Below are 12,915 nucleotides of genomic sequence, written 5' to 3' on the forward strand. Positions count from 1 at the left end.
AGTATATATAATTTGCATACAAAAAATACAGAAATATTTGTTAATATATGTATATGAATATAATTAGGGTTACTAAAGGTTGAAAATGTAACGTAATTAAGGTTGCTTAAGGTTGAAAGAACTTGAATACATATACAATTTTTTTGAAATAATAAGACAAAAAAGGATTAAAACTGTTACACTACATTGTATATATAAATTCAAAATTATAGCAATACTCTTTTGCTATACAACTAAGCAATCACAATTTATAAGCTAAATTGCATATCAACACCCATTCTTAAAATATATTGCCGTTAAAGGTATACTCGCAATTTAAACTGTTATATGTATATATATATATAAATATACCAGGATTTAAAGATAAATAATCAAATTGATTTGACATTTATAATAACTTTTATGGTATCACCACATGCACATATACTTTAGAAATAACCAATCTATATGTTGCTGAATTGTAATAATAAAATACAAGAAAATTATTAAATTTGATTATTATTTATTAATAATTAAAATTGAATTGAACAGAATTCTATTATACATATATTATCCATAATAAATTACACCCAACTTCAAAATTATATAGGAGTATGTTAGTTCAGCTAAAGAGTATAACTCTTAAGTCGAATAACATGTTTTAAAAATAATATAGAATCTATATAATTTAATTAAAAATGTGTATTTGACTCTTAAGTTTTTCGATATTACCTTTATACATACACACATACATACAAATATATTGTTTATACACATCCAAGAATCCACACACACATATATACATAAAAATGTCAATACATACACATATAAATATGTAAAAAAAAGTTAGGAAAATAAATAAATGGAAAATTTTTTTTCTGTTGTCTAAGGATATACAAAAATTTCTGTTGTAAGTTTTTTTTTAATCTTTTTTTTTATTGTAGATTTTTTTTTATGAAACGTAGATACACATATGTTCAAATTACACATAAAAAATTCAACAAATTTTTTGGAAAAATTTAAAAAAAAAAACTTTAAAATTTTAAAAAGTGAGGTGAGGAAAAAAGTGATTTAAGTAGAATGAATTTTTAGTTGGGCGCTTGTTGGAATTCGGAGCGAGTACCAAATATTTCAAAACTCAATCAAAATAGTGAAAGTGAAGAAGAGAAAAATAAAGAAAAATGCATGTAAAATAGTAAGAAAAATTATAATCATTTTCCTTTTTTATTATTTTATAAATGTTAAATTTTCAACGAGAAAATCTCAAGAGTCCAACTTTATTCACAAATACCTCAAAATTACGGATAATTGTATAAAATAAGAAAAATTCATTTTAGTTTTTTTCAAAAATCACAATTTTTAATTTCATTGAGTGAAATATTAAGAATGGAAAATAATTTGAATTAATTTAATTATACAACAAGAAGGAAAGCAAAGAGAGAAAAAAATAGGAAAAATGCTTATATTTTAAAAATATTGCAGAAGTATAATATGTGTGTCTGCATGTGTTTATGTGTATATACTTAGAGAATTCATTTCAAATGTTTGTTTTCGCTTAATCTTAATAGAAAAATCATATTAATTTCTAAAATAATAAAACTAAATCGAAGCAATTACTAACTGGTAGACTGAATTGTGCACTGCAATTTTGAAATCAGGGTTTATCTTGAATTTTATTTATCCACCACCCACCGATCTCGTTATTAAATCAAAAAAATGCAGTTTCTTAGTTTCCTCAAAATTTACAAAATAAAATTATGTTGAAAGTTCGTCTTTGAATTTCCCATATATGTGCATTATATTACAGTATAATATGCGGATTTTGAAATATGTGTGGTGTTTCAGTTTAGAAATAATATCGGTGAATTCATCTTAGTTATATGTATATATATATATATATATATATTTTAATAGAACTTAAAGATGGTATTATTGTTGTATATATAAAGGGATCTCAAAAGAAATTTGTAAGAAAAAAGATTATAGCTGATTTCAAAATTGCATTAATATACTACATTATATACTATGCATATGTGCACAGTTTAACTTATTAAAAGTCATATTTGCTAAATTATGTAGCTTTTAAATATATATAATGTACAATAATACAACAGAAATTTTTTTTATAATCACGAATTATTTGCATATATTTCTTTGTTTATTTTTCAGCTATTAAAACTAATTAATTAAATTTAAAGAAAGGGGAGGCGGTCTTAAAGACAACAATATGATAAAATATTTATTTAAAATTTATTTAATAAAATTAGTTTTAAAAAATATTCTATTAAGAATATTTTAAATTTAATTTAAATTCTAATTGAAAATTATAAGAAAGGAATAACATATATATATATATATATATATATATATATATATATATATATATATATATATATATATTTATATATATATAGAGAGAGAGAGAGAGAGAGAAGTAAATAATGGGACGAGATCATGAATTCTTGGAAGCAGCACGTAATGGTAATATTGCTGTTGTTGAAAAATTCCTTAACCAAAAATCAAAAAAAAATGGACCTTTAGCAAGGTAATTATAATTTTTATAATAGAACAAACATATATATATATGAATTTAATTGTTCATTACTTTAAAATTACATTAATATTGTATTAATAAATAATTCAGCAATTATGATTCATTCAGTTTTGAATAGTCGGAGGAATATAAATATTTTCTAATCAAGAATTATATTTATTCTAAAATAATAATACATTTTTGTTCTTAACGACTTACTTTTTAAAAAAAAAAAGTTTACGTCGTGGACCTGGTGTTAATGTACAAGATTCTAATGGTTATTCAGCGTTACATCATGCAGCTTTAAATGGACACATGTAAGTTTATTTAAATGTATATATGTATGTAATTCAATTTACTATACTGAATTTAATTGCATTTAAAATGTGAGTTATCGTTACAGTGGAATTGCCAAGCAATACTAAATATATATCACGAAATTCACTTAATAAATGTTAATTTAAAAAATATTTGAGTTTATAAAAACAATATTGCATACCTTTTTAATTTTATTTTTTCTTACTACAGTGATATAGTAAAATTATTATTAGCGCATGATGCATCAGCTAATTTACCAGATTCTCGTGGCTCATCACCATTACATTTAGCAGGATGGGCTGGTCATCAAGAAATCGTTAAAATATTCTTAACACATCCATATAATCCTGCAAATGTTAATTTACAGGTTAAAAATATATTATAACTTAATTTAATTCAATATTTTTCATTATATTATTATTTTTTTTTGTTTTATCCAGACAATAGAAAAAGAAACGCCATTACATTGTGCTGCACAATATGGTCATACTGGTGCATTAACAACATTATTAGCTCATGGTGGGGATCCAAATATGACAAATTGCCGTAATGAAACACCATTAGATTTAGCAGCACAATATGGACGTTTACAAGCTGTTCAAATGTTAATTCGTGCTCATCCTGAATTATTACTACCATATAAAAATTCATTTCATTCATTAGAAAACAACGAAAATAGTAGCTTTTGTATAAATAAAATACAAATTGGTGGTGGTGTTAGTGGTAATATATGTAATAGTAACAATGGCTCTATAATTTCTAACGGAACTAGTAATGTTAATGGTGGTGGTAATAATATTTGCAGCGGAGGTGGTTTCGGTGGTGGTTTTAGTGGAAATAGCCGTTGTAATTCAAGATCATCACAAGCATCGTCTTCCTTTAATACAGATACATCATCAGGAAATTATATTAAGAATTCAAATATTGTAACAAATACATCATTACATCTTCATACACATACACCATTACATTTGGCAAGCCGAAACGGTCATAAAAATGTAGTTGAAGTTTTATTAGCAGCCGGTATTGATGTTAATATTTTGACACCATCTGGTACAGCATTACATGAGGCTGCATTATGTGGTAAAGATAATGTTGTTAGAACTTTATTAGATTCTGGAGCTGATTTAGATGCAACTGATAGTGAAGGACGTACACCATTAGATATACTAGAAGAATTTCCACCACATGTTACACGTAGTATTGTATCAGTGATTAATAGTAAGTTATTTTTTACAAGCTTTCCATATAAGCTGCGTTTTGGTTTGTCACAGTATATAGTTTTTTTGTATTTGTTTTGCAGACTATAAAAAGTCGCTAACATATGACAGTGAATCTGATGATGTACATAGATGTAATCAAAAATCAAGTAATTATAGTAATAATATGAGTTATATGACAACCCCAATGTCTTTAGGTAGCTCATGTGAAACAAATCGTATTTCACCAATACAAAATTATTCAAGTTCTCATTAGTAAGTCTCATTTCATTTCTATTTATAAATATATAAAATATTTTATTAAAATTTTTAGTCTAGATATAAAGAGAATATTGTGAATGTTTTTAGAATATTTTTGAATAAATATACATACACGTAAGTACACCATTTTCAGTTATGAATTTAATATTTTTTTATAGTGATATAACCACAAGTCCATCATCTTCAATGGGAAGTTTAGGACCACCATCACCATCACCTAGATTTCGTACATCAAATGACGACATACCACCGCAATTATATAATACAAAAAGACAACCAACACGTTTGAGTGGTTATCATCATACTATTGGTACAACAATACCAATAACAACAACATCACCATCATCATCAACAACAAATTTAATATGTAAACAACAATCAAGAAAATCTGCAGCACCAAAGAAACCCCCAAGACGAAATTTATCAATGTCACCAACACGTTTATTACCATCATCCTTAAATAACACATCAAATTATATAACAGTATCAATTAATGATAATTCATCAGATAGTAATCATACATTATCATCATCATCATCAAAATTATTACCGTCTAATAGTAATAATTACAATAATTATACATCATTTAAAGGTAAAAAATCATTTCTATCAGTACGATATAATATTTTTTCATTATCATCAACAGCAAAGGGAGCAACATCACCAGCAACAACAATATCAACAATAAAAACAACAACAACAATGCCATTATCAACAAGTACAACAATGATAGCCTCAATAAATGGAAAAGATAAATTTCGATCATATAGTGCTGATCAATGTATTAATAATATGTCATCATTATCGAGTCGTTCCAATAATAGTAGAATATTTGAATTAAATAATTTATGTCAAACATCATCATCAACAAATTCAATGAGATTTTTTAATTCGAGGGCAACACTTAAATCATATAATCCAAATCGTAAATTAAAAAGAAATCGTGATAGTTTTGAACGTTTTAATATAGAGTGAGTAAAATACTCATTGCTATTAATAATATTTAATTTAAACTAATTATTTTTTTTTATTCAATCTTGTAGTTTTAATAAAGACAAAGCATATAAAGAAGGTTTAAAGAATTGCCCTCAAAGTCCCACAAATTATCAGCAACCGCCAACACCGGAACATCCTCCTCCTACACCATCACAAGCAGAAAGATTTATATATGAAAGAATACGACCTTTAAATCAAGTATATTACGAAAAAACATTTTTTTTACAAATTCAAAATATCGAGGCCCTTTAGATATCCATTTCATTAATTTTTTTATATACTTTTTTAGGAATATAAAAGAAGATCTGCCCTTCTTAATTCTTTAACTATAGAATCGGGTACTTCAACATCTCAAGACGGCTTATGTTCTTCATTTAGGGCATCATCGGGATCAATTAGTTCGAGTGTTTCAATATCAGACCGTTCAATGTCAACGGATTGTGTTGAAGAATATGTTGAAGATATTCCTTTTGCTGGTAAAAAATATTAATTAATTTTTTGTTTTACACTATTCAACGTGTTAAAACCCTTACACTTCATATTTTCCTTAATAAGAAATAGAGTCTTCTCTCATTTTTCATATCTCTTTTTGAGTTTTATATGGGAAATAAATGAAGTTTAAATGTTATAACATGGATGAAAAATGTAAAAGAGTGAAATATTCATAAATATTGTATGATAATTAATTTGTGTTATTTATTTCTTTTCAATTAATATATATATATAGGATTATTTAAAGGATCAATTATGAATTTGGATAATTCATATTTATATTATTCAAACTCAAATAATCAAATTGAAAATAATTATATAACTGATCAATATTTAACAAATAGATGTGAACTACAATTAACATTACCATCATTATTAACAAAACATGGTCAAAGATCTCACAGTTTTTCAGGAGTGTTAGATCAAAATATAAGTGATAAAGATGATGATGATGATTATGATATTAATAATGAAAATCAATTAATGTATTCATATTATGGTAATAATATTTATCATAATGATAATATTATAAATGATTATGATATTATAGATAATAATTGTCATATTAATATAGATAATAATGATATTAATTATGATTATGATGATGATAATATTAATAAAATAGATAATAATGATAAAAATTATTATCATATTAATAAAAATCAAAAAAAGAATAAAAGAACAGTAGAAATTTCATTAAATAATGATGAAAATAACACTAATTTAAATGATAACAGTAAAGATGAAGAATGGTCTAAAATAGCTGAAATAATGGAATCATTTGGTAGAGATAATAATAGTATAAATAACACAACAACAGATTTATTATCAATTAATAATAAAAGAAGCCCTAATAAGAATTTACCGAATTTTAATAATGAAAATGATAATAGCGAAATTGATAAAATATTAAATATAAATTTAATAAAAATGACAGCTACTACTAGTTCTAATACTAATTCTACTATTAATACTACTACTACTACTACTAATGCAATGATAACTACTACAGGTTGTGAGAATAATCAATTACATAATATATTAGCAAATTGGAATTTATTACATTTAGCAAATAAATTTATTGAAAATGGTTATGATAATATGAAATTTATGGTAAATTTATTTTATAATTATTTTATTTTTTTCAAATTTTTTTTCATATTTATATACTTTTTTAGAATGGTTTGATTGATGAAAATGATTTATTGTTAATGAATATACCAGTGAGTGAATATGAAACAATCATGGATATGATAAAAACTTTACCAAAAATTGAACCATTGCCAATTTTATATTCAAATAATAATAATAATTCAATATTAACGGTGGATCAATGGTTAGAAAGTATTGATTTAAGTCATTATAAAGAAGATTTCAGGTAAAAAATTTATTTATATAATAAAAAGGTATATTTTAAATTTGTGTAGGAAACACTTATTACGAAAACATATTTTTTTTTAATTATATAGAAAGCATTTATATACAAATATGGAAATGGTATGTCAAGTATGGGAAGTTGAATTGCAAACTGTTATTGAAATAAAAAAATTAGGACATAGAAAAAGAATATTATATTCAGTATCAAGTAATAGAAAACCGCCACCACCAAAAAAGGCTACAACAACAATAAATGAAATAAGTTGTGATTTATATAGTATTAATGCTCAAAATAATATAAATATGAATATAAAATTAGATGATAATGATAAAATTCAACAAAAACATGATATAACGAAATCATTGGATATTGCAACAACAACAACATCAACAACAACAACGGCGTCAACAATTACAACATCAGTAGCAACACCAATATTAGCATCATTAACAAAAGTAGCGACTACATTAGCAGCAACAACAACACATTCTACCTCAAATAAATCTAATGTTAAAATAACAAATACTACTAATACTAATAAAAACACAATTGTAACATCAACTGCCGGTAATCCTCCTGCTTTAGTACATCGTCACGGAAATAGAAAAAATCGGTATGTTTAATTTTCCATACTATTTATAGCATATACATAGAGCCCTAAAAATGAGATTGTTTAAGAATGACTGTGCAGTTAACATATATAATATTAACCTCACTTTCACTTTCTTTTATTATATATATATATATATATATATATAGACCAGCTCCAAAGCCACCAATTAAACCAACATCACCATTAGAAATTCGTGCTCCATCTGAGCTTTTATTAGGTCTTCCGAGTAATTTGAAAACACAATGGCGTCATAATGCATCTGCTTTAGTCTGTAACACAGTAAAATATGATGTTTATGTTAGTATACTTATTACATTATTACGATTTTTAGAAAAAAATAATATACTTTTAATTTTAGTATTTAGGATCAACAATTGTTAAAGAATTACGTGGCACAGAATCAACAAGAAAAAGCATACAAAAATTGAAACGCGATAATCGAATTTTATCTACTACCACGAATCTTCGACAAGTACAATTACAGCAGCAACAACAGCAAAAATCGCAACAAGAACAACAACTGGAGCAATTAGAAGAACAAAAAAAACAAAATAAGCAACAACAGGAAGAACAAGAGGAACAACGACCCAAACAAGAACACCGAAATAATGCAGTAACAAAAACGATACCAACAACAAATACAACATCAGAAACAATACACGAAAATGAAATAAACACATTGACAACATCAACAATTAATGAAGAAAATCGTTCAACTAAAAGACGCCCAATTAGATTACGAATATCAAATCGTGGCGTTGAATTTATTGATATTGACACAGAGGTATATTTATACGTCATACACCAAACGTGACTTGAAAAAAATGCAGTAATACTGTATTTCTATACAATTGAAAGCTGAATTGTGTATTAATACCGTATAACTGTAATCTTCAATAGAAAAGAAAATTAAACACTAATTTTTATTTTTCTCTTTTTTTACTATTACCATATTTTATATTCATATACAGAAACTAATATGTGTCCATGAAATTAGAAATATTAATTGTGCATGCCAAGATGCTGACGATTTAAGTCATTTTGCTTATATAACAAAAGATTCAGACAACCAAACATATTATTGTCATGTATTTAATGTCAGTAGTATGGTATGTAAAATAGTTTTATAATTATAATATGGTTTTAAAATAGTTTCTTTTTTTTTTTAAACTTTTAAAATTAATTCGCTGCTATTTAAATTTTAAAGGATCTTGCAACTGAAATTATTTTGACACTAGGTCAAGCATTTGAAGTTGCATATCAATTAGCATTGCAAGGTACAATCAGTTCACTAAATTTGCAAACATCAAAATCTCACCAACAGCAACAAAAACAGCAGCAAAAACCGCAACAACAACAACAGCAAGATAAATGTAGCGGAAATCAAGAGAAACTTAAAGATCAATGAAATAAAGAAACTTAAATTAAATGATTTGAAATTAAATAATTTATTCCTTTAATTAAATTAAATTGAATTTATTAAAACAAAAAAAAAGTTAATAAATTTATATACATACTTTTATATTGTTTATTTCGAAAACATTATCATGTATTTTCCAAAATTATTAAAATTATTTTTGTTTTAAAATATCATTTTGTAAAGTTTCCAATTCAAAGTTATGTAATTAAAAATATCAGTATATTTACTATTAATGTTAGTTATAACAAATTACGATATAGGATTACGATTAGCTTTAAAATTGCAAGAATATACTGATTATGAGTAGTGAATTCCAAATTATGTATATAAAAATTCAGTATTAACGCAATTAAGTCGTCGGCCTTGTAATCACTATATTGCATTAATTACATAACTTTCAATCGAAAATACACTATTGACATCATTTTTACATTTTATATAATCTCGTATGTATGATATAATTTTATATAACAGTTAAATTATTTTATTATATATCTTATTATATAAAACTGTGAAATATTTTTATTTGTTCCCATTTTACTTTTTAAATTTGAAAATATTGTTGTTTCTATATATTAAAAAATAATAATTTTTCTTTTTTTTGCACATTTAAAATTGTTGTTTTATGAAAATTTATATTTTTGTTGTTATACTTTGTTATAATGTGTAATAAGCCTTAACTGATATAAAATACATAAAATCTTTTTATAAAAATTTTTTAAGAGTGGTGTTGTAATTTAAAGCGGAGCTTACTATTTCAAAAGGTACTAAAATTTACTGTTGCAAACAACCCTGTTTTTTTTGCCATGTTATAATTGAGAACGCAAAAAAAAATACCTGAACCTTATATATATTCATCCAATGTTCTAGAAAAAATTTTAAATAATGGTTAACTGATAATTCTATCTCCGCAATTGCAGAAATTTTAAAATTATTATCAATTAAACTTTATTTAAGAATTTGCCCATTCAATTAATATTGAATAACTGTAATTTTGAAAGCCGGAATGAATATCATTTTAATTTTAATAAAAATATTCTAGAAATTTGGATGAAAATTTTGTAATTTTAAAATATGAACGTCTTGTAAAAAATATTTTTTTATTTTTTTAATGTTATGAAAATATTGTTATTTTTAAAATATTTAAATATCACAATATTATAAAAAAATTTTGTACCTTTCTAAAAGGGTTAGTGTCAATGTCATTGCAGAAACAAAAAGAAAAATTATTATACAATGCTGTTTAATAAAAAAAAAAAGATAACAAAATGTAAAAAAATAAATCGAATATAATTTTACTTATGGTTGATTATTTATACATACAATATAATGTGTAATATACACTGATATACAGGGTGATTTGCATAAGGTGACAAATAATTCAAATAATTTCAGGTATGATTTCTTTGATCAATTTCCAGCAAAAAAATATATGGGTGGTTGAGAAGGGGATGATAGAACTATGGCTCAAATTTAATTTATTGTAAAAACGAAAATAAAGAGCAATCAATCTCCTGTGAAATCAGCTGCCGATGGTAACTCTATGTTGCTTGATTCCGAAGTTATAAGTATTTTTACATATGCAGGAAAAATCTGGTACTTTTTTTTCAACAACCTATAGTATATCTGAATCATTCTGCCACCAATACAATTTTTGCTGGAAATTGATCAAAGATACGTCCCTAAAATTATTTTCCACCTTATGTGAAACACCCTGTAAACATATATTATAGATATATATATACATATATATATTATAGATATACATATATTACTGTTTATTAAAGAAAAAAAAAAAGAACAAATGTTGCTCTCAATAATGTTATATAATTAAAGATTTTCAGCTCTTTTATGAAATATTTTTATCCCTTACTTGAAAATAATAGTATAATTACCGTATAACATAGATACGATTCAAATATATATGTTCTGCAATTTCTGCAATTATACAACTCATATATAAAGTGATGAATTGTGTATAAAATACCGTATATTTTGCTTGTTATTTTAAAATCAGCGAACATTTTAATTACATTATATCGAAATATGTATAATTATTAATAATTTCTGATATGCACTGATTTCAAACGAATAGAACCATAAAGTATAATGAATTTAATATGATGAATTTCTTAAACTCGAAAATCGAAAGTAATTTTTATATAATCTTTGTAATACATATTTTAAATTGCATTCAATTTAGTTTAATATTTAATAAATTAATTTCCTTTGACTAGAAAATAGAAGTAACAAGGTACTAATATGGTATACGCAGCAACTAAAACTCAAAAGCTGACTCTTGTGTATTTATAATACCTTTTACTACGGCAATTTTGAACTCAGGAATAGTTTTATATATATTTTTTTTACAACAAAAAATTTACATATTTTTAAATAAATAGAATATATAAAATAAATGTATACAATATATTTATTTATAAATATATATATATATATGTATGTAATATTTAAAATAAAAAGAAAAAACAAAACTCTCTATACTGCCATCTTTAAATAAAATTACAAATAAATTTAAAGAAAAAAAATTTAATATAAAATGAAATAAATAAAAAACACAAAATCATTTTTTATCATAATTAATAAAATTACAATTAAATTTAAAAATTTTGCAGTAAAATAATTCAAAAATTGAAAACATTTTGCTTTAGCCATTAAAAAAATTCATTTTATATTTATCCAGATATCAGAAATGCACAAAATTCTGTAATACCATTATTCGTATTGATATACAATTTTGCAATTATATAAGTATATTGTAATATGTAGCACTTAAGCTGAATTCAAATTATATATATACCGTATAAATGCAATTTTGAAGTAAAAAATTATATATGTAATAACAATTAAACAATTATCGTTTAGTTTTAGCCTAATCCGTTTAATGCAATCATAATTCATTTTTTAATTTATAATATATCATAATTCATATGATCTTAAAATCACAATTGTTTCGATATTTATTAATAAACTATTTAATTTATAAATTGTAGTAATTGCTGAATTGTGATAGCAGTACAGTATTACTGCATTTTTAAAATCACGGATACATTTAAAAATTATGTTTTATACACAACTGATAAGAATAAAAAATTTACTTAAAAAATTATTTTGATATATAAAAGAGTGATATTTTTAGAGTGAAAGTGTTGTAAGAAGAGAGAGAGAGAGATAGATAATCAAATTATAAGTTAATATATATTTCTAATTTATCAAAAATTAAAATATACCAAAATTTAACATCATATATTTAATATCATATTATTAAGAAACTCACCAACTTATACCAGCAACTAATATAAGATAAATTGTATATATAAATATGTTATATAAATAATTTTATTACAGTTATCCTTTCTTGATTTTCAAAATAGCCGATATGATATAATTGTATATATGTACTGTTATTTTAAAGTTAAGGTATATCTTTATCAATTTATTTTCTTTTGCGATTTCTCTCTTTATTCACAATACATCACATTTTATCTCTTCAAATATCAAAAAAAAAAAACCACATACAATAATAATTGGTTGTTGGACCAAAAATATAAAAAAAAAACAAAAAAAAATAAAACAAATATTCCCTGACTTCGAAATTGCAATAATATGATATTAATACACAATTCAGCTTAAGAATTGTAATTGCTGAATTGTGTATTAATGCCATATTAAACAATTTTGAAGTTG

The 12,915-nt window shown here is 23.8% G+C and overlaps 1 protein-coding gene across 2 annotated transcripts; it reads left to right on the forward strand.

The window, feature by feature from the left end:
* Nucleotides 1–975: 975 nt before the first annotated feature.
* LOC129614693 (ankyrin repeat and sterile alpha motif domain-containing protein 1B-like) lies at nucleotides 976–11,859 on the forward strand. 2 transcript variants are annotated; one of them, XM_055529516.1, is made up of 17 exons: nucleotides 976–1,174; nucleotides 2,398–2,524; nucleotides 2,749–2,829; nucleotides 3,041–3,197; nucleotides 3,271–4,051; nucleotides 4,134–4,305; nucleotides 4,470–4,903; nucleotides 4,958–5,282; nucleotides 5,355–5,505; nucleotides 5,597–5,783; nucleotides 6,035–6,912; nucleotides 6,978–7,177; nucleotides 7,269–7,790; nucleotides 7,937–8,087; nucleotides 8,149–8,574; nucleotides 8,762–8,899; nucleotides 8,998–11,859. In XM_055529516.1, exons 2-17 carry the CDS (start codon nucleotides 2,421–2,423, stop codon nucleotides 9,196–9,198), a joined length of 4,908 nt encoding a protein of 1,635 aa, XP_055385491.1. In that variant the 5' UTR covers nucleotides 976–1,174; nucleotides 2,398–2,420; the 3' UTR covers nucleotides 9,199–11,859. The 2 variants fall into 2 exon arrangements, with proteins under 2 accessions (XP_055385491.1, XP_055385492.1); XM_055529517.1 differs by lacking the exons at nucleotides 4,958–5,282; nucleotides 5,355–5,505; nucleotides 5,597–5,783; ... (5 more) ...; nucleotides 8,762–8,899; nucleotides 8,998–11,859 and having other exon boundaries at nucleotides 4,134–4,199; nucleotides 4,470–4,588.
* The last annotated feature ends 1,056 nt before the right edge of the window (nucleotides 11,860–12,915 follow it).

This window comes from Condylostylus longicornis, unplaced genomic scaffold, assembly GCF_029603195.1.
Source record: "Condylostylus longicornis isolate FDR11 unplaced genomic scaffold, ASM2960319v2 ptg000116l, whole genome shotgun sequence".
NCBI classification, from domain to species: Eukaryota; Metazoa; Arthropoda; class Insecta; order Diptera; family Dolichopodidae; genus Condylostylus; species Condylostylus longicornis.

Bases quoted from the DNA above. Each gene is read 5' to 3' on its own strand.
- LOC129614693 (XM_055529516.1), top strand. From the start codon at position 2,421: ATGGGACGAGATCATGAATTCTTGGAAGCAGCACGTAATGGTAATATT. The intron at 2,830-3,040 runs GTAAGTTTATTT...TTCTTACTACAG, and splicing joins GCAGCTTTAAATGGACACAT to TGATATAGTAAAATTATTAT. The intron at 8,900-8,997 runs GTATGTAAAATA...TAAATTTTAAAG, and splicing joins TATTTAATGTCAGTAGTATG to GATCTTGCAACTGAAATTAT.